This window comes from Candoia aspera, chromosome 1, assembly GCF_035149785.1.
Source record: "Candoia aspera isolate rCanAsp1 chromosome 1, rCanAsp1.hap2, whole genome shotgun sequence".
Lineage (NCBI taxonomy): Eukaryota > Metazoa > Chordata > Lepidosauria > Squamata > Boidae > Candoia > Candoia aspera.
In genome coordinates this window covers 228,151,860-228,178,121 of record NC_086153.1, presented here as the reverse complement: position 1 = coordinate 228,178,121, position 26,262 = coordinate 228,151,860, and the positions used below count along the sequence as shown (strand labels likewise).

Genomic DNA, 26,262 nt, shown 5'->3' with positions numbered 1-26,262 from the left:
AAATGGGTTATGTGTCACTTGTAGTTTGCATATACTGCAGCACAGAAAGTTTATTTTCTGCTTCAAGTCAAGCTCAGCTCCTGGTGACTTCATGTTTATGTCCCTGTAGTTTTCTTGGCAACAATAAGGACATAGTACAGTTAACTGCAAAGACTTAGTTCCTACACATTGCCTGGAATTGGGAATGGGCTGGAAGAAAGCCAGTGATCTGAAAGAGATTCCTGTGAACATGGAAGTTCAAAGGGAAGATGGCTCACTTTTCAGAGAGACTGTGTCCAGCGGATTCTGTTCCCCTCTAGAAACATATTTGTAGTTTGTTGATCCTCCTAAAGCCAGCTGTGCCCCTAGATGCCAAGCATAGGCCAACAAGCTAGCTGCGGTTAGTTGCCTGTTTGGGGCAGAAACAGTCCAGTCACAGTTATATTTGTTCTATATTTGATAGAACAAATCTATATTTGATTGGCTGTTGTGCTGTATTCTGCAGATTGTTCAGAGGTTTTAATTACTTCACAATACAGGTTCATGGGGATCAGGTGTTTAATACAGGAAGATAATATAAAGGATTTCTTCTCTCTAGGTGCCAAAAGGATTCCACCAAGTGCACCTGTGGCAGTGAAGATGTGCACTTCACGTAGCAACGCTGCGCTCCTGACGTGGTGCCCACCACTGGATCTGCATCGTAGCCCACCAAGCAGCTACGTCCTTGAGAGGCAGGCTGTAGGAGAGGCTGAGTGGGTGCCTTGTCTAACCACTGATGTCGCTAGCATGGTTGAAGTTCCAGGGGATGGTGTGCCCCAGGAGGCTGACTATCGCTTCCGTGTGTGCTCTGCCAATCAGTATGGGTGCAGTGAGCATGTGGAATTCCCAGGCTCCGTGCATCTTGGTAAGCCTCCCTGCTCCTAAGGGGTGGGCTTTGTCTTTGCATAAGAATGGGCATTCCAAGCATTCTGATTTCGGTTGCTTTGTGGCTGAACGTCTGGCTAGTTCCTCAGGCACTGACTGGTCAACTGCTTCTTCCACCTCCCATTGTACTAGTGCACTAGTCTGCTTTTCCCAACTGGCTGTTCTTCATTTGCACTCTTCTTACACATTCAGCTTGCTGAATGCCGTTCTTTTTTCCCTTCTGAAGTTTGAACTCCATTGGAATAATTTATTCTCTATGATTGGATTTGCAAACTGTATTAGCTGTGTGTACACACCATCCATTGAATCAAGTACCATCAGCTGGGTCTGTACAACTGCTAAATTATAAACCAAGATTTACAAACCAGAATGACTAGATTCACCACAGCACACTAGTCTCAAAGTAGAAACCTACAGAAAGTGAGGAAGATGACCTTGATGGAGATATGCAAGATCTGTTACCAAAGCAATGAGGGGTAACACTCATCTTAAGTCCACAACAGAGAGAAAATATGTGGAAGAGACTTAGACAGAGCCCTCCCTAATTAACAGGAGTATAAGAAGGGGGAGGAGGTACAGCACAACCAGACTTGTAAGATTGATTTAAGCCCCACTACAGGAAGGCTAGAACTACTTTTACTGAGAGCAGCTATAACAACAGAACCTTACAAGTTGCTTTGATGACAGATCTTGCACATCTCCATCACGGTCATCCTTTCTCTCTACATAACTCTCTACATCTTAGTATGATTATAACTTCAGCCGGCATGTGGTTACTTGCATCGCCTCTTTTCAAATTACTTGTGGTGAGTATAGAGGAGGGCCTTGAAGGATATAGAGAAGTTCCATTACCAAGGTAACAGTCAGGTAAACAAGTCTTGAGTCCAGGCCAAGGAAGTGGTTTATGAAAGTGCCTCAGACAGACCCATGAAGATACTGTAAAAGAGGGAGGAAGGGAAGCACATTCAGACTTGCAAGATTCTGTTACTATGGCTGTTCTAATAAAAGCAGCTTTAGGTCTACACGGTTTCTTAGTCTGTTTCTCAGTCTGGTCTATCTTATAGGGCTGACATGACTCTCCCAACATTTGACTGTTCTTACAGTGCCCAGAGCCCACATAAAAGAGGGACTGCAAGATGTGACGGTTTGTATCAATGAGGATGCCACTTTTTCAGTGCAGCTTTCAGCTCCCATGTCTGGCTGCTGGTTCCTCAATGGGAAAAAGCTGGCAAAGGAAGAGGAAGACCAGCAGTACCACATCATACACAGTGGAGTGAACCATATACTGCAGATCAAAAGCGTGCAGTTTGCTGCCAATGGGTCCAAGGTGCAATTTGAAGCCAATGGTGTGAAAGAATCAGCAGTGTTACATGTACAAGGTGAGTTTTTAACTGGCCCTGAGAACAGACCAGGAATTAGCAAATCAGAAACAATTGCAAGCTAGTACCTACATCCCAGGAACAGAAAGAGGACAGGATTATGGCTGTAATATAAGAAAGATAGGCAGGCAGATCCCTCTGTTTTCCTGCTATGGAGTAAACATAAACTGCTTTGAGGAAGTGGAATTTTAATCCAGACTAGTGCTTGGATATAAAAGGCACTTTCCCCTAGTATGGTTGCTCTAATCCAGTGTTTCTCAACCTGCTGGCTGGGGAATTCTGGGAGTTAAAGTTCACGGATCTTAGAGTTCCTAAGGTTGAGAAGCACTGCTCTAATCAGAAGTGGAACCCATCACTGTGGTTTTCAAACTAACAAACAAAAAAATCATGAGATCCAATAGTGTCTTTCCTGCATCATGTGAAATCTGAGTTACCATGCTGCCTGGTGTGTTTCCCATGGCTTGCTTGCAACTATGATCCATTTAGCTGCAAAGGCTATCTGAGAAATTAAGACTTTACATTTACATTTGCTTTCTTTGAATGACAGCCAGTGCAAAGCCTCAGGTACATCTCAGCACTGTATTAACATACAGTATATGTAAGAGTCTTCTGGGTGGCTTTTCATATATGGCATTGTACAGAATGTGTTCAAAATGGTTGATGCTGTTGTGATCACAAGAACAGCCCAAGATGAAATGAATGCTTTGTTATGCATAGGTTTTACCTGCAAAGGTATTGCTTTCAGCCCCACAGGTACATATTACTCCAGTACCCGAGGCCAGGCGACTCCGAACCCTTCTTCCTGGGATGCCTCTGCTTCTGGAATGTGAGGTTTCCATACCTGATGCCCCAGTCTGCTGGCTCAAAGAAGGGAATCCCATAGCTTTGCATGATGAGGCTTGTGTCCAATCAGAAGGCTGTATCCATAGGCTGTTGATTCCTTCTGTCTGCTCTATGGATTCTGGGACATACACGTGTGATGCCAGGAATGATGCCATCAGCTTCACTGTGACTGTGGATGGTGAGTGGAAAGAAAAAAAACCTTGATATAAGCAGGGAGATTTACAGTAGAAAGGTGCATGTCCTTCTACAAGGCTTAGTGCCAAAGATAAACTACTTGAAGCTCCATGAGCTTTTGAATACAGCTGATCCCACATAAAATAACGTCCATAGTTTTTTGCTATCCAGCATTAGTAGGGGTTTAGCCTGTAATTAGATCCTCTCTTTCCAAATCTGGAAATTCAGTAATGATCCTGAGCTTGGTAGCATTTGCTCTCTTCACCATCTCTCTTTTCCACCACAGAACCTCCTGTGAAGGCTGTTGACTCCAATTCCAAAGAAGCTCACAACTACAAGGTCATGGATCGTGTGGTGCTGTCCTGTGAGTTATCCCGCCCTGATGTGTTTGTGCGTTGGTACAAGGATGGAGAAACAGTGAAAGAAAGCAAGGACCTCCTGCTGGAGAACGTGGGACCTCACCATCAGTTGATCATTCCCTCAGCTCAAGTGCAGGATACGGGAGAATTTGTATGTGACACTGGTGGAGAATCTGTCTTCTTCAACATCACTGTAACAGGTCAGTAACTTCTTCAGATAACAGGTTACAGTCTAACTTAATTCTAATTGCACAGCCTTTTAAAAGTTACGCAAGAGAATTCTATTAAAGTAATTCCTGCTCTGCCCAAATTCTGTTATTTGTAGACTTCTATTGGCTCATGAAAAAGCCTTGTAAGACTTTCAAAACTAAGTATTTCTCAAAATTTGCTAGGTAGAGCGTATTTTAAATGGAAAAAGAAAAAAAGAAAACATTTTCTATATATGAAAAAAGAAAATATTTGCAATATTATTTTGATTTCATGTTTCTGATAAAAAAACTCTTGTCTACAAAACCTATGGAAAAATTAAATAACTTGCTTTTGCAATGCAACTTAAGCAAGGAGTGATTTCTAAAGTCAGGAGAATTTGTGTCTCTGGATCTCAGCAACCTGGATTCTGGCGCCCACTTGTAAGATTTTACAGACCTGAAATGTTGAGCTGTTTTTGAAATGGCCTAATGCCATTTCATTGCAAATGTGAGATTTGAAAGAATCTTTTTCTACTTTTTCTTTCAAATGGAAATGGTGTCTTTTTATCTGTGAAAAAGAAAAGGAATCTCTTCAACCACATTGTTGTTCCAAAGGCTTAGCATGAAGCTCCAGTGAAGCAGCTGCTGCAAATGCCTGAAAGTCTTCTTTTAAAGGCTGATTGGTTTGTTGCCTTTGGGTGGAAGCAGGTACTGTACAACCTCTTAATCAGAGACAAAAGCTCCTGCAGGCTCAACCAAGGGCAAGTCAGGGCCCAGTGCTCTCTGAATGTTTTTTTTTTAAACCATTTGACCAACTTCATCAAGGTGTCAGAGAGCCTTTCCTACACCTTCTGATACAGTTTCCTTTTGTGATGTGATACAAGAGCCATGGGAATATAGTTTTGAACCTGGTGGATATAAAAGCCCGGGGTTAACTCACTGCAAAAATGTGGTCTTGCTTCAGGCAAGTTTTCCTTTGGTCTTTCTCCGCTGTCATGTGACCTTGCCATAACCATACTCTGGCAGCATCCTTTTACTGCCCTATTCTAATGAGGCTGCTTTCATCTTGTCCCCAGCCCTTGCATGAGGCAGGCTTAAGCCACCCTTAGGAATGCTGGTGTTAAAAATGAATGTTTCCCCTCTTGTTCTGAGACTGTCTGAGGACAGCTTCAAGGTGTGCAAAATCTGCTAGGCCTTGTCACCCTGGAGGGAAGTCAGGAGTCTACAGAGCAAAGGCGAAAGAGGCAGGATAGGAATCAGCAATGGCGACGGCAAATTTCACGCTGCCGTTGTTTTCTTCCATCCTTCCAGGATGGAAGAAGAACAATATAAGTCACAGGGAAAGACATTTGCAGCCTTAGACTTATTATTTCATTCATCCTGATGTGTATTCACAGGAAGTCAGTAGTAGCTCCACTTTATAGGATATGCTATAAGGGCAGAGAAGGTCCCACTGAATTCAGTGGAGGTTTATATTTAGGGACCGCATAGAGGACTGACACTAAGTCATACTGTGCTTAGCTGTGAATCTGCACCATCACAGTCACTGGTCCTTTCCCGAATGGGCATGGCTAACAAATCAGAGATGGCTGTGTCCGTGGTTTGTTTAGCATGTTTTCTGCACCAGGGTCTCTTTATGAGAGCCACAAGCAAAGAAAGCATCCCCAAAAGATCTCCATGGATTCTTTCGCTGGCTTATACCTCTCCAGAGTTTATGGTTCTCCTCACATACTAAAGCAGGGTCAGCGAATGCTTTGCAGATGGAGGCTGCATTTTTAACATAATGTTTTTGGCACTTGTGAGCAGACAGCAATGCAATGACATCAAAAAGTGGGAAGGGCTAATTGTTTTGGTCAAGGATAAACCATTCAGGATCGATCTATCTATCTATCTATCTATCTATCTATCTATCTATCTATCTATCTATCTATCTACAAACCTTATTTGTTTACGTTGGAATTTATCAGGAAACTGTGCTACTATTTCTGGTGATTTGCCTCTGAATTTCGATGGAGAATCCTGTGGGTCTGGGCTCCAGAAACAGATCTGGAGCTCAGGCATGAACTAAGGAAACTCCAGGTAGAGCCTTCATTGTTTGTTAGGCTGCCCACTTCAAAGAGAAGCCAATTTTGCTCATTCACTGTTAAGCCACAATAGGGCTTAGTAAGACATGTGAACAAGCTGCTACGAGGGACATCCCTGGCACAACTATTTTTATTTGTTTAGATTTTATGTATAAAGAATTTAACAGTGCTTATTTGAGTATCACAATAACAACAATGTGAAATAGGCAAGGCTGAGGGAGTGATTTGCCCAAGGCCCAAGAGTGGCTGGATTCCTGTAGAAGGTCACCATATTTGATTTGCATGACAAGCTGTATCTGTAGAATTTCCCTTCTCTGTATAGGTAGTAGAGGTCTAGGAGACTTGTTTATTTTAAAGGTGGTGGCTGGAATTACATATGTGCATTTTGATGCTTTAAGTTTGTGTGTGTGTTTGTGTGTATGGATACACATACACACGCACACATACAGTATACATACATTTTGATGCTTTAAGTTTGTATATATAAATTTAACTTAAGATACACATATGTGTGTGTGTGCGCGTGCACACACACCCACGTACAAATATGTATGGCCAGTAAGACCTGCCCACAAGAATGAAAGTGATTGGCAATTGCTTTTCTGGAATGGGAAGCTGGGGAATTGTCCACTGGGAGGGCACAGTAGCCTACAGCCCAAACTGAATACCTTGCAAGCTGCTGCCAAGGGTCTTATTCTGACAGGATTTTCTTCAGGTGGCTTAGAGTTAGCATAAGCGTAGAACAGAAGCAGCTTAAGGATGCAGTGCAAATCTGCCCTTAGTAAGTTTCCACTTGCCCAGATGAAGTGGCGTGGTAACAAGGTACTGTAATGCTCCCAGCACATTTCTTTGTGCCACAGAAACTCCTGTCCAGATTGTCCACTCCAGTGCTGAGGAAGCCCACACCTACTGGGTCTCAGAGCGTGTGGTGCTGGCCTGTGAGCTGTCCCGCCCTCATGCCCCTGTGCGCTGGTACAAGGATGGGGAAAAGGTGGAGGAAGGCCAGGGCCTCCTGCTGGAGCACGAGGGTCCACACTGCTGGCTGATCATCGTCTCTGCCCAAGTCCAAGACACAGGAGAGTTTGTGTGTGATGTCGGTGATGACTCTGCCTTCTTCAACATCACGGTCACAGGTCAGAAACGGCCCTTCTAAACAGCTTTGTGCTTTCTTGATATAGGATTACTTTTTGTTTTTCAACTTCTTCAGTTGGATTCAAGATGCAATACATGATGTTCCTCAACCAGCCTTTCCCTATCTCCAGATGAATTAGGACTGCAATTCCCAGACTGGGAAAAGCTGGAAAATCTCTTCTAAGAAATCATCCTTCCAGCCCCTGGGCAGGCTCAGCCTCTGTTTTGCTTCAGCAAAGTTACTGCAGATATCTCTGGTTGTTCTTTCCCTTTCCCAAGAGAGGCTGGGATATACCTTCCTTTTATTTTATGTTACCTCTAACACCACTTTTCCAGGTTTGTGATACTTGGAGGCCCTTGTGATTTCTTACAACTCAAAAAGTCAGTTTTTACTCAATATCTATCAAAGTTCAGCTCTGTGCTTGAGCTCCCCTCAATTCTCTGTGTTTATCCTCACTGGAAGGAAATGCAAGAAGGGATCGTAGGAGCAATCCCAGGAAATCTCCTGCAGGAGTGGCTGATTCTGCTTATCTCGTCATCAGTCATGACTACATAATGCAATCATACCTGATGCAGAGATGTGGCACAAAATCATGCTGTGCTATAAAGATGGTTTGGTCCAGGCTCGAGAACTCTTCTAATTACTGACCTTCCTGGTAGGAAAAGGCCTGAACCTGCATTATGCTGAGATGGACCACTGGTCTCTCTAACGCAACATAACTTAACCAAACTGGCAGCAACTCTTCAGCAGAGCTTCAGACAGCCATAACTAAAGATGCCAGGGTTTAAAACAGGCTTGTCAGACAAAATAGGCTCACTGCTATTGAATTATGGTCTTTTCCTCACATCTGGTGTCCTTTCTGTTGCAGAGCCACCTGTGCAGGTGTTGTGCTCCAATGCAGATGAGGCTCACACCTACTGGGCTTCCGAACGAGTAACCTTGGCCTGTGAGCTGTCCCGCCCTAATGCCCTTGTGCACTGGTACAAAGATGGGAAAGAAGTAGAAGAAACGGAGGGTCTGCAGCTGGAAAGTGAAGGGGCCCATCACCGCCTGATCATTGCCTCAGCCCAGGTGCAAGACACAGGAGAATTTATGTGCAATGTAGGAAGCAACTCCGTCCTTTTCACCGTAACTGTTTCAGGTCAGTGGGTTCTGTCATTTTTTCCACCTTAGGGATTTAAAGTGCATTTTCCTTAAAAAGGCCACAGCAGATGGCTAAACCTGACTAATCTTGGCTGATCTCAGAAAAGCTAAGTTGGGTTGGACCTAGTTCAGACTTGGATGGGAGACCACAAGGAAATCCTGGGGCTTACTGGGAAGCTGCATAAACATCCCAGATGAAGGGAGTAACAAACCATTTCCATTCTGTTGCTAAAAACACAATGTAGGCATGTCATGTGGTCTACCAAATTTGAGCTTGATTTGAAGGGGACTTTACCTTTTAAAAAAGAATCTGTGATATAAGTCACTTTAGAGAGCTACTACATTCTGGAATTCAGACAAAGCCGAGGTTTTTTGTAATTGTCACAGTTGCACGTTTGATTTAGCTCAGCTAACTCAAGGGAGCTGATGCTGCAGGAGGCTTCAACCACCTTCCTTTTTGTCCCTTTTCTCGGGTATCTAGTGGACATGTCTGAGCAGGTTACTGCAGGGGTCATCTTGTTTACCTTTCTCCTTTGGAATTGCTGCCAGCCTTTTCCTTCCCTCATCTTACTTGTGGCTGAATCATGACAGATACTTTCCTGCACATTTTAGATGACCTCGATTTGTTGGGTTCTTGGTGTTCTCTGAGCCTGGTTGTTGGCCAGCAGATGTTTCATTACCAAGTTCGGTAACAATATGGTCAAATCAGCCATGACCGGACCCAGAAAGATGAACCTCATCTCCATGCCATTTATCAATACAAGCAGAAGTCATGGAAAGGAACAGCCATCCCAGAGCACAACCTCCCCAGCAACTGACACCCAGATAAGCAGGAAACAGCACCAGATGAGCAATCAGGAAGAAAGAACATCCTAATCGAGGGACCATCAAATAAGAAACAGCCAAGACTGGCAGGGCAAGGTATACATAAACAACCAGCAAACTCCATTCTCCCTCGCACTGATGATGCTACCTAGCCTGGTAATGAAATATCTGCTGGAAAACATCCAAGCTCAGAGACCACCAAGAATCCAACAGTTCAGCTGTGATTCTTTATTACAGTACTGGGACTTTGATTTGTTGAAAGGCTTGGCTGAACTGTTTTCTTATGAAGGTTGGGTTTTATGGTGAGAATTCTGCAGTTTCCTCTGGATTTATGGCCACAACTCGATAGGTAGGCAGAGGCCATGAGTTGGGGGCCCTTTGCTGTGGCCCATGGGGCGTTTGGGGCTCTAGCTGTGGACATGCAGTACCTGGAGCAGGAGGACCTCACATCGGTAACTCCAACCCTCCTCACTGTGGATCAGGACTACAGTAAAGTGCTCTTCGTGGGGCAGTTTCTGAAGACCACTCAGAAGCCGTAAGTGGCCCAGAATGCAGCAGCCTGTTTTTAGCTGGTGGATCCGAACACCCGCACATTGTACAGCTGGTCTGGGACCTTCCCTGGCTTCCTGTTGGCTCCTGAGTGCAACTCCAGGGGCTTATTTTGATCTGCAAAACCCTTCATGGCTTGACATCAAGGTGCCTGAACAACTGATCTCTCTAGCCTGATTCAATCCACCCCAAAAACAAACCAAATAAAAGAATAACTTCAGAAGCAGTTTGTTGGCAATTCTGCGTAGTTGACAAAAAGCTAGACAGCCTGTCACATAAAAGTTACGTTGTCATAGGGCTCAACTATAGTGAGATAATCTGCTTATTCTGTTTATTCCCCATTTATGTAACAGTTTTGTCATATTAAAAGTAATCATTCCCTGGTAACTTTTGGAGGGATCCATATTTGATCTAGACTTTTTGAAGATCTCCTTCTATCCAATCCTGTGCAACAATGTCAGTTAATCCTTTTAATCCAACTGGGCTTCATTGTAGAGCTACCAGATCTCAAAGCGTTAAAAAAAAGGTCAGATTTGCATGTTAATTTGCATATAATTTTTAATCGCTTGGCTCCAACCATCTTTCGTGCCCTTCATTCATCATTGCTCCATCTCTCAATTTTTGTACCTTCCTTCCTGCTCTTTTCAATGGCTAAATTACCAACCACTCTGAACCATAATGACAAGCTTTGCATGACCCCTAGGCTAGGTGAAATAAAGATAGATGCTTGGTGATTCAGCAAGTTGCAGGAACTCAGCCATTGTCTTAGTATGTTGTGTAAATCATATTTATTTATCTGGGTGCTATATGTTATGACAGTGCTGCAGTTATGATTTAAAAGCCCTTGTTAAGGGTTGGGCATAGTATGAGAACCCAGTAAATGTAGCTTGGTCAGTTTTTGCTTAGCGTGGCTGTGTGAACACAGCCATTTTTAGTTTATTCAATAAACTGTAAACCATGATTTACCACAATATAGGAATCAGACCAACACATCTTATAGTGGATTTCAAACGTATTGGAGCAGGCACCTCTGCTCTTACACTCTGTAAAAAACCACATATATAGATAAACAAATCAGCTTATTTTGCAGCAAAAACACTCTCATTTCATTTCCAATGTGTGTGCGTGTGCATATAGATATGCACCAGATCACGCCCTGGTGGCCTTGAGATTCTCTTATGCCGCCCCCCTCCGCAGGGAGGCAGGACCCATTCAATTGGTCCACTCCTGGCGACTGATGGACCTGGTAGGGTTTCAGAGAGAGTTGGGGGTTATACCCGAGGACCTGCTGCACGGTCCAGTGGAGGCCCTGGCTGCCTCCTGGAACAGGGAGACGGCTGGAGCCTTGGACAGGATCGCGCCTGTGCAGCCTCTTTTGTCCATTTGAACCTGACACTCCCCATGATTTACGGAATTGCTGAGGGTTCTGAAGAGGGTTAAGAGACGCCTAGAGTGCCACTGGAGGAAGACAAAGACCGAATCCGACTGAACACAAGCTAGAGCCGCGATTAAGGCCTACCTTGTGGCGGTAAGAGTGGCGAAACATCAACATTTCTCTGCTCTTATGGCATCCGTGGAATGCCACCCAGCGGCCCTGTTTAAGATCACCTGATCTCTATTGGGGAGAGGGGATTCAGAACTCCATCTCTAGGGCCGTGCTGAGGAATTTGCTGGGCATCTGCAGGATAAAATCGCTCGGATCCATTCCAAGTTGGACTCCGAGCGTGAGACAGAGTCTGAGGAGATACCCAGGGAACGTACTCACTCTGTTATTTGGAACAGTTTGATCCTGTTGAACCCAAGGAAGTGGACAGGATCCTTCAGTCTGTAAAAAACTTGCCAATTAGATCCATGTCCCTCCTGGCTGGTGAAAGCAGACTGGGAGGTGACATGTGGCTGGGTCCAGGCGATTCGTCCTTGAGAGAGGGGGTGTTCCCAGCAGCCTTCAAGGAAGCGCTGGTGTGCCCCCTCCTCAAGAAACCATCGCTGGACCCTACTGTACTGGACAATTTTCGTCCAGTCTCCCACCTCCCCTTTTTGGGGAAGGTGGTTGAGAAAGTGGTGGCCCTGCAGCTCCAGAGGATCCTGGATGAAACAGATTATCTAGACCCCTTTCAGTCAGGTTTCAGACCCAGTTATAGGATGGAAACAGCATTGGTCGCACTTATGGATGATCTGTGGCAGGAGCGGGATGGAGGCAGTGCATCCATCCTGGCTCTCCTTGACCTCTCAGCGGCTTTCGATACCATCGGCCATGGTATCCTTCTGGACCAACTCAGGGAGTTGGGGGCAGGCAGCGTTGTTTTGTGCCAGTTTTCCTCCTTCCTCCAGGTTCGGTCTCAGTGTTAACAGGGAGCGAGAGATCCACCCTGTGGCCCCTACTCTGTGGGGTGCTACAGGGCTCAGCTCTCTCTCCGCTCCTCTTTAACATTTACATGAAACCACTGGACGAGATCATCCATCACCATGGGATGAGGTATCATCAATATGCAGATGATATTCAATTGTATATCTCCATCCCGGGTGAGGTAAGTAATGCGGTGACCACCCTCTCCAAGTGTCTGGGGGCTGTGGGAGCCTGGATGGGGAACAACAAGATTCAGCTGAACCCTGGTAAGACGGAGTGGCTGTGGATTAATGGCCCCTCAGCTTCTGGTAATTTATCATCTTTAGATCTGGATGGGGTTGCACTGCCCCAGACAGATCCAGTGTATAACTTTGGGGTCCTCCTGGACTCATGACTCCTGCTTTGTGCAACTTCATGTTGTGCGCCAGTTATGCCTCTTCCTGGAACAAGAGGCCCTTCGAACAGTCACTCATGCCCTGGTTATCTCCCATATAGAGTACTGTAATGCACTCTACATGGGACTACCCTTTTCCTGGAACAAGAGGCCCTTCGAACAGTCACTCATGCCCTGGTTATCTCCCATATAGACTACTGTAATGCACTCTACATGGGACTACCCTTGAAGAGTATCCAGAAGCTACAGCTGGTCCAGAATGCAGGCGCGCAGGTTATTTTTGGTGCCCCAAGGGTGGCACGTGTAACACCTTTACTGCACGAGCTGCACTGGGTGCCAGTTTGCTTCCGAGTCCAATTCAAGGTGTTGGTTATGACCTTTAAAGCTCTACATGGCATGGGGCCAGGCTACCTGAGGGACCATCTCATCCCCATTGCATCAACCCGTCCCACCTGGGCATGCAGAGAGGGCATGCTACGGATCTCATCTGTTAAAGAGTTTCATCTGGCGGGATCGCGGAAGCTTGCCTTCTCTGCAATAGCGCCTGCCCTTTGGAACATTCTCCCCCAGAGTTGAGGCAGGTCTCCTCGCTCCTGGACTTCTGAAAACAGTTAAGAACTTGGCTTTGTCAACATGCCTGGGGTGGGAAAGAGAATAGTTCCTCTTGGGGATGGTTAGCTTGGTAGAATTGCCCTGTTTTGCTTGCGGACAGAGAGAATATCTTAGCCATCTAGGTTTTATTATATTTTAACATATTTATATTTTTATGTTATTGATATTATTATATATTATCGATATTATATTATGGTTAATTGTTTTTACTGTGAACTGCCCAGAGTCCCTCCTTGTGGGGGAAATGGGCGGTGATAAATTTGATAAATAAATAAATAGGTATTTTTGGGGGGGGGGAGAAAATATTTTGTAATCTTATTTCTATTGATCCTCATTCATAGAATGTATCCTCTTGCCATAGACCGTCCTGTAAGGATCATACACTCCAGTGATGAGGAGACCCATGCCTACCAGGTTGCAGAACGTGTGGTGCTGTCTTGTGAGCTTTCTCGTCCTGATGCCCCAGTACATTGGTACAAGGATGGAGAAGAGGTGGAAGAAAGCAAGGGGCTCCTGCTGGAGAGTGAGGGCCCCCACCGTCGGCTGGTCATTCCTTTAGCTCAAGTGCAAGATTCAGGGGAGTTTGTGTGTGATGCAGGTGGCGATTCTGCATTCTTCAACATCACTGTCACAGGCAAGAGGATTACTTTATCTTACTAGGCAAAGGCCATCTTCCCAAACCATGTACTTTCACCTCTTCCCCTGCCAAGTGTCTTCTAGGTGGATTAGAACTTCCATATAGCAGAAATAAAGTTTGTGGTTGGTTGGGAATTATGGGAATTAAAGTCTAGTACATCTAAAGTGCACTGTGTGATGTGAGCTGCTGCACACCAAGTTGTTTCGAAGGCTATATGGGTGTATTTTGGTCCAAAGGAGAGCTGAATTGGTCCCTGGCCCACTTAGATGTGCTGCGTTCCTGATGAATGATTAAACAGAGGCACATAGGAACTTTATGATCTGCATAGCAGTTGTGCTCTCCATGTTCAGTTCTTAGCTTCAGGTAATTGGCGGTCACTCTGAGATATAATGACTGTGAATGTAGGGCTTGCGCAGCAAGCTGTTCTGCAGAGTAAGGCAGTCTATCTCCTGCTGGTTATCTAATCCTTACACAAGACTGTTTATGTTAGATGCCCTGCCGTCACAACAACCCTTGTCAGTGAATATCACTGATTATGCCTTGTGAAAAGCAATTCTTCCTTTTGTTTTTCTTAAGCCTCCTGCTCTCTATCGGTTTCAGAGGATGATCCTCAATTTTTGTTATGAGAAGGAGTGAATATTTTCTCTAATATTTTTCTTCTTTTTTGCTTCACACAAAACTTTCAGAACACATACATTTCCCATGGTGCACCAACTCATCTTTCCTCCTGGGTCTTGGTCTGGGGATTTCTACTCAGCTCTAAAGGAGTGCAAGCAGGTACCCTCCAGGTGTTTCAGACTACTATTCCCACAAACCTTTACCAATGTGGCCAGTGGTCAGGAATTGTGGGAATTGCTTTTAAAAAAATATCTGGAGGGCACTGGATAGTCCACCAGTGGGAGCCCTTTTCTCTAGAGGCCCCATCTCCAGACCTCGAGTCTGCAGGCCTACAGCTGTTCTCCTGAAACACCTTCTGGTTTCTCTGCAGAACCACCTGTGCAAATCGTGCAGTCCAATGCAGAAGCTATTCATGCTTATCAGGCCTCAGACCGTGTGGTGCTGACCTGTGAGCTGTCCTGCCCCAACGCCCCTGTCCACTGGTACAAGGATGGGGAAGAATTAGAAGAAGGTGAAGGCTTGCTGTTTGAGAGAGAAGGGCCCCACCGACGACTCGTCCTTCCCGCAGCACAGGTGCAAGATACTGGCGAATTTGTGTGTGATGCAGGTGACGACTCTGCCTTCTTCAGTGTTACAGTTGCAGGTCAGTAATGTGCCATGAGTCTTCCCTTAGGACCATTATCATAATACGTTTGCTTTGAGTCACACGGTGAGTTTGGTTCTGACTTGTCATTCAGAGGAAACAATTCTGAGCTAATTACTCTGAACTGGTATAACATTCCCAGATCTAACTCCATTAAATGTTAGGGATCAGGCAGGTATTTGGCTCTCATGACCTACATTGGGCCCATTTTCTTCTTCATCAACAAGTGCCAGAGTACCATTTGCTTTGTGGCTAGAATAATTCCAGCTTTTCTGTGTTACATTCTGCAAAAAGATTATTATTTTTTTTCTCACAAAGGAGTATGAGAAAGTCTTATGACATCTGACCTCGCTTTGCCTACACTGAGGAAGTGGCTTTCCATAGGAGCCTTTCCCCGCCATGGCCTTATGTGGTAGAGATTGAACTTGGACCTTTGGCATGCAGCACATGTAGCCATTCAGCTGGGAAGTTACATTATGAAGAGTTTTGGGGAGGGCGGGGGCACTAAAGACCTAACAAATTTTTCACTGAATAAGCTTTTGTGGATCACAGTCCATCAGATGCAAAGACCTCAGATTAGAACATTACACTAGTCCTCGTTTAGTGACCATTCACAGTTACAGCAGTGATGAAAAAGTAACTTTATGACCATTTTTTTTTAATGGTTTGATTGCACACCACCCAGAGTCAGTTTTGTGAGATGGCTGGCCATATAAATATGATAAATAAATAAATAAATAAATAAATCCTCTCATTTACGGCCTTCACAAACCAGCAAAGCAAAGGAAAGCTGAAGTAAGATCATAAGCACGTTCATGGTTTCACTTAGTGACCGCTTTGCTTAACAACCTAGTTGCCAGTCCTAATTGTGGAGGACTACCTGTATTTATCCACACAACTTTTCTGAGGGGTGGGGGGAGAGGCAGAATAATCAACCATTCTCATGTTGCTAAAGCTGGTGGATGTAGTGCTGCAGCAAGGATAAAAGGGTTAGATTCAGATTTCTATTGTGTCTTGAAAGGAGGGGAGAGCAACAGGAACAGCAAGAGCCAGGGGTGTTAATAGGAAGAATTAAGTCGTCCAAGGAGGAGTTCTGAGGCTAGAGAGACGGTTCCTTACACAGCCCCACTGAGAGTCCTGAAGTGATGTTGTGACGTTTGCACTTGATGGTGCTAAATAACAGCTTCCCCCACCTCACTTCCCTCTCCTATTTCTCCCTTACCTCATCCTGCCTGACACGATACCAATTCCTTCTGCTATGAAATCCTGTTCTCGGGAATACATATTTAAAAGCAACTATTTTTAAATACAGAACCTGTTCACTGTCATTGAATATTCTTAGTAAGGATGGCAATTCTATCTTGGGAAGCCATGAATGAACAATTGTTATTTTCTCTGTTCCTTGCAAAGAATGACACACTAGTTTTGAACAGTGCTGAAAGGTAGGAATTCAAAAGGGGAAGTTTTTCCAGGGAGACAGAAAGCGATGCATGGTGAATGTCTGCCTTTCCATAAGCAGGAAAGTGTCACAGTGCTGCCAGGAGAAAAAGAGTTAGTCTGTTGGCACCCTAGCTGGTGTAGTGAGTAAGGAAGATGACCTTGATGGAGGTATGCAGGAAGTGTTACCTAGGCAAAGGGGGCTAAAACATTTTGTAAGTCCAGAGTAACCAAATGACATTTGGAAGTGGCTCAGACAAAGACCTCCCTAATTCACTGAACTATAAGAGGGAGAAGGAAGTACAGCCCAACCAGACATACAAGGTTCTGTTATTATAACCAATCGCAGTGCAAGTAGTTTTAGCCTTCCTGGGGAGTTAATTTCCTGGCCTGGTCTCCCTAGTGGGGCTGATAGCTGTGTAGATTGCACAGTCCCAGTATCCACTGATTGATTGATGATTGCATGTATATCCTTCTGGGTTTTGGCATGCCCAGGGTGGTGTCCATGAGGGTTTCTCCTAATTCTTTCTCTGTAATAACAACCCAGTGAGCTAGGTTGAAGAGAAAGAGATGGACTGACCCAAAGCCATCCAGGAAGCTCTGAGTAGAGACTTGAATCTGTATCTCCCCCATTCAGAAACCTTAACAGCTGCATGACACTGTCAAGAAAAGAAATACATCTTCTTCCTAGCATTTTCCTGCTATCGCGGGGTGTGCTTTTCGGATCCTGAAACGCCACTGTATAATAATTATCAGAGTAGCACTGGCACTCTTGGCTCCCCTTCTGGGGCTCCTGGTTCCCTTGTAACTTGCTTAGGTTGTCTCTGCCTTTTACCGATCCCGGACCCATTCCTCTGTGTGCAGTGTATATTTTCCTTTGCATGTGCACATGTGGTTCTTGTAAGATAAGAAGGATAACTTTAAGAAATGGATGCCTAAGCATGCTTCTTTCCCATTCCATCCACATCATTTTTCCTCTGTGTGTCGCGACCTCTGGATTATAAGCAGGGCTAACGAGTCCTAAGCTTGTAGTCTGTTTTGAGAGACCTTCTAGCTAAAGAGCAGAATAAAAATGCTTTCAATAAAGTAATAGTTAACTCTGGTCCAAGAGTCTGAGAGACAACTGGAGATATTTACTGAGAAATTTAAACAAAAGGACAATGTGTAATTGAATATGTATTGAAAGACAAAGAGATGTTCATGAGAAAACAAAATTAAGAAACATGAAAATAGCTGAAAGGAATACAGTTTGTATATATTGTATTTCTTGCCATATCTGTGTGGCCTCAGAGTGACTGCAGACTTTTTGATCATGAACCTGACCTTCCAATGTCTCATTATAACATTAGATTTGTGCACAATATGGGCCTTGTGCCATTCTCCACATTTATATTACTGTACATGCAAGGGCCTGGCTGAGGCTTTCTGGTGTCAGTGGGGGTGGTGTGGTAGTGCAGCTTCTCCACCAGAGAAGAGCCCACCCTGTGGATGTGAGCCTTGAGAGACTTGTACCAGCTTTCCATTTCCATAATGGGAAGGCAGCTTCACTCCCAAGGCTATTATCAAGGAAAAGCTCAGCTCAAAATGCCTGAATCTCCTTAATTCCCTGAGGGTCAAAGCAATGGAGGTGTTTCTCTCTCCTCATTCAACCCCTGCCCACCCCCGCAATCATTACAAAGATGCATATTCTCCAAAATCTTCCCTCCACCTCCCAGTCTGTCAAGTTGTTTGGGGAACACTGGCCTTTCAAGCTTAGAGGGCTGAATAGAATGGGAAATGGGTGGGAAGATTTGGGTAAAGGTCATATCCTTGAAGGCGCACATCCTCTGGCACTGAAAGAATAAAAACAAAACCCCAATGTTTTTTTCATCTGAGGTCTCTAGTTCCTATGTCTGAGCGATTGTGCCTGGATTCAGCTTCAGATCCTCCAGTAGCATGAGAGAAGCTCAAGTCTCAGTTGCAGGGAATTGGGAGATGTCTTATTTCTCTTTAGCAAGCCAAGATTTTGCTGCTTGCTTTCCAGGGCTCACACCTCTGCTTTTTTGAGGTCCAGTATATCTAAGCACAATTTACAGGCAAGGGTGATCTATTAATGAACTTGCCCAGTTTTGTGACAATGCAGTATTAAGTTATTTACTGAGCTGGCTCAAATCTCAATAAAACTACTCAGCCTGAAGATAGATAGATAGATAGATAGATAGATAGATAGATAGATAGATAGATAGATAGATAGATAGATAGATAGATAGATAGATAAGTGCTGGGGACTGCAGCAAGCATTCTTAGTAATGAACAAATCATTAGTACAACTCGGGCTTTAGTTTATTGCAAAGAAGAAAGGTAAATTCTGAATATGTTTATGCAGATGCAAAAAGGGATCCCATAGAAGTAGTTGGCTTCCAGCAAGGATCCACTGAAGGGAAAAGCCTCAGGGAAGTTTAGATATTTAGGTATTCTGGGGAGGCAAAATGTCTGGCCAGCCAGCTGATCTCTGGGAGGCACTTGCCTGGTCACCTGTTAAAAAGCTGGAGAGGGACACAGAAAGGAGATTTAAAATCCTGGAAAATAAACAAGACATTGTGTTTACTTCCTATGGGAATCAGTTTCTTCCAAAGCTCTCAGCTGAGACTGGGGATGTTTTGGAAACATTAATAGGAGCAGTGGGAATTGTTGATTGATTATGTCTTTATCTTCCAACACAAACTTTGTGCAGCCTGTAGTTTTTCTCTCTCTCTAATTTATAATGAACATATATTGAAAAACTTATAGCTATAATAAAGATAGCAAAATAAAACTAATGATAAAATAAGCCCTTTCCTAGTGGGCATTTGTCAGAGAGGAGAATTACAACACACTTAAGAATGACTGTAGCCAGGTCTAAATTAAATTACCTTTTGCATACTTCTCTGAATAGCAATTCTTTATTCAATATCCATTTGATTACATATTGTACTTTCATTTTAACTTCTCAGTAAAGTTAATTTACACTTCTTTGTCAGATTCATGAGTTCTCCAATAAGTTCCTCATGGAGGAACTGAGTTTAGCTTTGGATCTTTTCCAAGATACAATTCACAGAAAACTCTTGGTCCAACATTATAAATTGCTGTAATATGAGATACATCCCACTCAACTGTTCTTCTAGTATAAGCTGAACTCATCAAGAAGGAGACAGGGAGAAGGAAGATGAACAGGCTTTTGGAGCAAGTTTTATTTGCCTACTATTTATTAGCATCCAGTTGGTAACCTGAGATATCAAGCAATCTGCACTGTGTGTTCACTGCTAGGATTTTGTTCTGAAACCTGAGGACTAGAAAAATAATGCATTCATAACCATGGGCAAAGAATGTTAAATGAATATATTAAACTCACTGTGCAGAATTCAGATTCGCAGATCAGATAGGCTTGAACTTCTCTTTTCAGAAACAGAATCTTCTTTTGTTTTTTGCAAAAAGAAGAGATAGTCTGTGTCCTTCATTAGTCCCAGTCAGCATGGCCAATGATCAGAATGATGGGAGTCATAATTCAGCAATATGTGGAGGCTACAGATTCCCCATTCTTGCTATTTAATGTTGGAGTGCCTTTAACAACAGGGAAGATCCATTTATTCATAGCACACTTTTGCTTAAAAACAAAACCTTGAGAGTATGTGTCCTAATTCACTTGGGCATCTGAGATCAAAGATTCTTCACCCATTCACAGTGTATCTCTTCAGCTCCCAAGGTACACATCTCTCCAGTGCCAGAAGCTCAGTACTTTCAGACTATCCCGGCTGGGATGCCACTCCTTCTGGAGTGCCAAGTCTCCACGTCTGATGCCTTTGTCCAGTGGCTCAAAGATGGAAATCCTGTGCTGATGGATGATAATAGTCTCATTGTTAAATCAGAGGGCTGCATTCGGAGACTGCAGATTCATTCAGCCTGCCTTCTGGACTCAGGAACATACACCTGTAGCACAGCTGATGATGCAGTTGACTTCACTGTGACAGTGGAAGGTGAGTTGAGACAAAGAGATGGAATAGTGTGCATGAGTAAACCCATAATTAAATTTGAATAATGAAATAAATAATAAAATAAAAATAAATAAAATAAACCTGATAGGTTACTCCCAAGTGAAGAGACAGCATCTTGGATTACTGCTGAATCTCTTCTGTCCATCACCACCTTGGGTCCTTGATTAAATTTTTCTCCTTAATACTGGTGTTACCTCTGCTTGGTCTTTTGTTCCATTATCTTCTCACCATTTTCTTCCAATCAATTCCTAAAGATTACTTCTGTTCATTAATAGACTGTATTACACCAGACTTTGCCAAGCAATCACCAGGGTCTTTGCTTCTCACTTATACCTAGCATATAGTATGCAGAGAGACTGACTCACCCTCTCCTTGTCATATCAGAATTAGTTAATTTCTTTGTATGGTAACATTTCCTCCATAATCTCCACTAACCTAGCTCATCTGAGAAATGTCATATTCTATGCCAGTACCGTCTTTCCTTTCGAAGAGGTGCCTGTTCGTGTTGTACACTCCAATGCAGATGCAGCTCACATCTACCAGGCCTCAGAGTGTGTGGTGCTAAGATAGACTTGAACCCAGCACTTCTCTTTTCAGAAACAGAATCTTCTTTTGTTTTTTGCAAAAAGAATGGATAGTCTATGTCCTTCATTAGTCCCAGTCAGCATGGCCAATGATCAGAATGAGCTGTCTTGCCCAGATACTGTAGTTTGCTGGTATAAGGATGGGAAGGAGGTGGTGGAAAGCAATGGTTTCTTGCTGGAAGATGAGGGGTCCCATCGTCGTCTGGCCATCCCTGCAGCCCAGGAACATGATACAGGACAGTATATGTGTGATGCTGCTGCTGATTCCATATTCTTCAATGTCACCATCACAAGTGAGGAATTCCCTGGGGATTTACCCCGCTACATATATTTTGTATTCAAATAAATAATACCAACCCCTTTTGACTTTGCAGATGTGGGCTCTTTGTGCTTCCTGAAGGTGCTCATATCTTGATGAGAGGAAGCCAGATCTGAAGGATTTGGTTCCAGCATTTTTGGTCGCTCTTGGGCTTTCCAGCATAATATGGATCTGAGCTCCTTCAGGCAGGAAAGAGGAAAGGACAGTCCTGTGCTTAAGGGTGGGATCTTGCTGGCATGGCTTGGACTGAAACTGAAAGGGGGGTATTGTAAATACCAAAACTGTAATTATATAATATCACATGTACCTAAATCCAGATACTGTAGGAACTATTTATTTTAAAGAAAAGTGCAGTGAGGGAAGACAGTTGTTAGTAGAGAAGCAGTGGTTGGAAGATGCTTACTGTTTCCTCCATCTCTCATTTTAACGCTGCCATTCTCCACCTCATCAACATATTCCCTGATTTGTAGTGTATCTGAAATCTAGCAGGAGAGGAAGCAGCTGAGTAGAAAGAAACAATCAGAAGAGAAGCAGGAAAAGGTTTAATGCTTCTTGAATGAAAATGATCTTTTCCTGTAGCTGCTTTTCTCTAGAAGCAATAGCTGTCTGACGTTCAGATATTGGACAGTGTAAGGATGTACTTAGCAAATAAATAAATATAAAATGAACAAATACGATTCTTCCAAAGAAATCCCTCTGATGTCTGGCCAAGTACTTCCGGAAACCACCTGTCTTCCACCTTTGTGTGTGGTTTAGCATCTCTCTAGGGACATTCCTCCTAAAAATGGCCCCTTCGGCTTTATTATTTTTTTATTAAACAAAGTTATATAGCTGCCCATCTAGCAAAAGGGACTCTGATATTTATTGCTTCAGAGCTATCAGATCTAAATGCATGGGAGGTGTGGTTTGATCTGAGGCACAGCAGTGAGACCTCCTGTACTCATGCCGTGTGTCTGTCTACCAGAGCCTCTGGTGCAGATTTTGCAGCCAGCTGAACGTTCACTGGAGAAGCAAGTGTGGGCATTCGACCGCCTGGAGTTGCGCTGCACAGTGTCCATTCCTGATGCCCCTGTACATTGGTTCAAAGATGGCCTGGAGGTGGATGGGACACACAATCTGCTGCTTCACGCAGAAGGTCCGGAACGTTGCCTGGTGATCCTGCGGACAAGTGCTGAAGATGCTGGGGAATATATCTGTGAGGCCAAGGATGAGTCTGTCTCCTTTGATGTCATGGTTTCGGGTGAGCTCTCCAGCCCTGACTCTGCAGTTCTCAGACCAATAAATAATCCAAAACCTAACCTGACCCAGGGCTATAAACTGCAAAACCATCAATACTGCAAAAGCTTTCCTTAATTTGACTAATCTATAAATGCAGCCCTTTGAGACTATCTGTCCCCCCACTCCTGAATCTGGGTCTATACTTCTATTTTTATCACAATATGGAATGTGTTTCCCCAGCTATTTTGATGACAGCCTATGTAATGCTTATGAAAAACCTCTGCAAATTGATTTAATAACAGGAGTGAACTTAGTGTTACAAAAATCATGGAGTTTCCCCTGCTCTGTTTTTTTTAAAAAAACATTCTTTCTGGTAGGGTACAATCAAGTATGAGACAAATACTATGCTATTCATTTCCAAACCTTGCCTTTTATCAGTTCATGATAGGGAGGTGGGAGAGAATAAGGAAAATTGAATGCAAGGAAAGATTAGCTGAGATCAGACACATACAGCAACTGTGAGAGCCAAGTATGAAGATAACTTATATAATTGGCCTCTATGGACACTGAGGCCTTATTAAATTTTAACAAGGATGCATCTCTCTCCTTAACCTAAACTTACTATTTGGCTGCACAAATAATAGTATGTTTTTTGGGTAAATGCAACCAGTATAATGCTGTCTGCATCTGTGTCAAGAGATGGCAATTTGTTTTCTAGAGTGGCCAATCAGATATCCCAGGGAAGCCACACAGCAGGACATGAAAGCAGTAGCAGCTGGTTACTGCCGACGTTCTGTGGCTTCTGATGTTGGAAACAGGGTATAGTGAACAGCTTCCTACTTGAATTTGGCTAATCCCCATTAAGCCTTCCGAGTTAGGAAGCATCACTGCGTTTTATGGAAAATAATTCCATAGCATAACTAGGCAGGCATAAAAGAATGCTTCATTTTGTCATTCTGAATTTTCTGCCATTCAGCTTCATTGGAAAATTCTGGGATCTAATAGTGTGAGAGTCTTATTTATGTTCCCTACAACATGCATACATTTTACACATTTCTATCATGCCTTCCTTGCTTTTTGCCTGAAATAATACAAATAATGAAGAGATCAAACATTACAATCTTTTCTCCCTAAACAGGTAAGTAAGATTACTGTGAAAATAAATTCTGTTAAAGGCAAAGCAGAAAAGGTTGTCATTAAATGAATGCATGTACTGTATATATTTGCAGTGTGATTGATTTGCTCTGTAATTGGCCACCATAGGGCCAGCTATGCTTGGAGAATCCTCATTGACTAAAATTTACAGGGTCTTTAAAACAGTACTGAGTCACCAGAATTTGCTATGTAATATATGAGATTTTGCTTGTTGAAGCCTTGACTAAGTGTAGTGCTAGCAATGCTAGAACTTTGCTGAATGTTTGCCCAAAGTATAGTAAATGCAGAATCTTCAAGATGCTTGGTGAAACAGCAACATTTTGCATAAGTGCATCCCAACAGTGGTATTTATCAGACATTTATCCTGGCCATTATATAGTATGAGCAACATCTATAGAATGAGTATGTGGCTCAGAGAAAAATGTTTGTGCATAAACTGCTAGTGTGAAGATGCAGCAGAAATGGCTAATAACATGCCTGGGTTCATTAATGGAGCTGCAGGGAAAATATTGCAAAATATTGCTTTAAGCTATAGCAGCTCTTTAAAATGGGATTTTAATTATTACTAGCAAGGACAACGGAAAAGCTGCCAGGATAACCTACATCTTGGGAAACTGAGCCAAACTACACATGTCAGTAGGTAGCAGCACCTTGCTGTTCTTGGCTGATCTCCTCTAAAACTAAGCAAGGTTGTATCTTGTTAGTATTTGGGTGGAAGACCACCAGGAAATACCAAAGTATTGGCTAGAGCTGGAAATAAAAAAATATCTTGGAAGGGGAGATATTTCAACTTGAGGGCATCTTTACTCTTTACATAGGATACATAGGATAGTTCATATATAAATATACACAAAGAAACACAAACAAAGAAGCTGCAATTAGCAATAGCAGAAAGGAGGACCTTTAAAAAAATCCCCTTCCCATTCTTCTGAAATTCACACCTTGCTAATTTTTTTTTACTTTTTTATTTTATTTTTTATCCTTTGTTATTTTTACAAATAACTCAAGGTGAGGTACATACCTAATACTCCTTCCTCCTCCTATTTTCCCCACAACAACCACCCTGTGAGGTGGGTTGGGCTGAGAGAGAGGAGCTGGCCCAAGGTCACCCAGCCGGCTTTCAGGCCTAAGGTGGGACTAGAACCCTCTATATCAAGCTAGAGAGGAGTTCTTGAAGCACCAAGATCAACACCACTTTGGGTGGAAGGGAGGATCAATTTTCTGAGTTTTTTCTGCAAGACAGGAAGAGTACCTGTTCCCCTTCAATCGGAGGGCAAAATGGAAAAAGGGTTTATCATAATGTACCTATAGAAAAGATGGATCCCAAGTATCTCCAAGGCTTCCCTTCTCTCTTCCCAAGATACAAGGTTTTCTTGTTGCAAAGGTATTCTCTCGCCCATAAATGTTTGCGGTTTTGCCCAGCAACAGCAATGTTGCCTGTGGCCTCTTCAAACCTGGGCTACCTGCCCTCTCCTTCCAGAGCCCCCTGTGAAGATTGTGCAGCCGCGCAGGACTCCCTCTGTCCTGAAGGCCTCAACGGGGGATACAGTGACTCTGGCCTGTGTTCTCTCCCATGGGAATGTGCCTGTCCACTGGGTTAAGGACGGTGTCACAATAGAGGCCAACAGCGGCCTCATTCTGGAGGAAGAGGGCGCCCGGCGGTGTTTGGCCATTCCTGCAGCTGGCCCAGAGCATTCTGGGAAATACATCTGCAATGCTGTTGATGATACCATGACCTTCACCGTCCAGGTGTCTGGTGAGTGCAGCGTTCAGGGAAGCTGCTAGTATTAGGAAAGGGAGCTGAGAACATACTATTGTGGGGTGGGTAGTTGCTGGGAGAATTTGTCTGCCATTGGTTGAATCATTTAGATACTGTCATGCGCTGCCTACCTCTGAATAACACTCAGACACTGGTTCGTGGATCAGGCTCTGGTTTATTTGCAGGGCAGGTACAGCGTCGGTAGAAAAAAGCTGAGAGTGACAGGAGCGCGCCGGTGCGGGGTTTAAATACCCCGCGCCGGTCAGCGCCCCCTCGCTCACGGTCACGTCACCCCCCTTTGTCCAATACGTTGCCCTGCCGGTGGGTGAGGGTTTCCGGGATCGCCCATCATCAGGTTTCCCATTCCTCTGCTGATTGCTTTCAGCTGGGCGATCCCCGTTGTATTGCCGCTGATGGCTTGGGTGGCTCCGTGATCCGTTTAGCTATTGTTTGTTAGCCGTTAGTCGTTGTGGGTTGATGGCTACTTATCTTGTACCCCTTCACCTATTTCCTTGTCATTGTCATGTGTGCCATTGCGCTGATGACTTTAGCTCAACGGCACTCATGACATACTGCCCCCTTTTCGAATAGTGTTCTCCCCCGGTTTTCTGGGTTTTCCCCGTGGAGCTGTCAAAACGCCACATTTTTTTTTTTTTTTTTTTCAAAGTTCCCGCCGGAGTAGTTGTCGCCCCTCCCTTTGCTCCTCCCTCTACCACGTGCCTTCCCAGGGTGTGTCCATGGTACGCATGCTCGGGTCCTGACCTGGCGTGCGCATGCTCCAGCCACACCCTGTTTGTTTGGCTCAGTTCGGCGAGGAGAGAGGCGTGGCTGGTCGGGTGCTTCTCAGCTCCAGGTAGGGCCCTTCTTTTTCTTATTTAAAGTGCGTCGCCTTTGTTGTGTCTCCTGGGCGTTGCCCCCAGGTTGCCCTGTTGACTTGCTTGCCACTCCCC

General features: G+C 44.0%; 1 protein-coding gene across 1 annotated transcript in view; it reads left to right on the top strand.

Annotated features, from left to right (window-relative positions):
- The window catches only part of OBSL1 (obscurin like cytoskeletal adaptor 1), an 82,360-nt gene that overhangs the window by 12,215 nt on the left and 43,883 nt on the right, over positions 1-26,262 (top strand). The window contains exons 6-18 of the mRNA XM_063310384.1: positions 578-883; positions 2,007-2,282; positions 3,586-3,858; positions 6,791-7,063; positions 7,931-8,203; positions 9,442-9,565; positions 13,274-13,566; positions 14,558-14,830; positions 19,981-20,259; positions 20,768-20,835; positions 20,959-21,154; positions 22,145-22,420; positions 25,034-25,309. Coding sequence (XP_063166454.1) covers positions 578-883; positions 2,007-2,282; positions 3,586-3,858; positions 6,791-7,063; positions 7,931-8,203; positions 9,442-9,565; positions 13,274-13,566; positions 14,558-14,830; positions 19,981-20,259; positions 20,768-20,835; positions 20,959-21,154; positions 22,145-22,420; positions 25,034-25,309 — 3,186 coding nt within the window. The remainder of the gene's footprint in view (positions 1-577; positions 884-2,006; positions 2,283-3,585; positions 3,859-6,790; positions 7,064-7,930; positions 8,204-9,441; positions 9,566-13,273; positions 13,567-14,557; positions 14,831-19,980; positions 20,260-20,767; positions 20,836-20,958; positions 21,155-22,144; positions 22,421-25,033; positions 25,310-26,262) is intronic.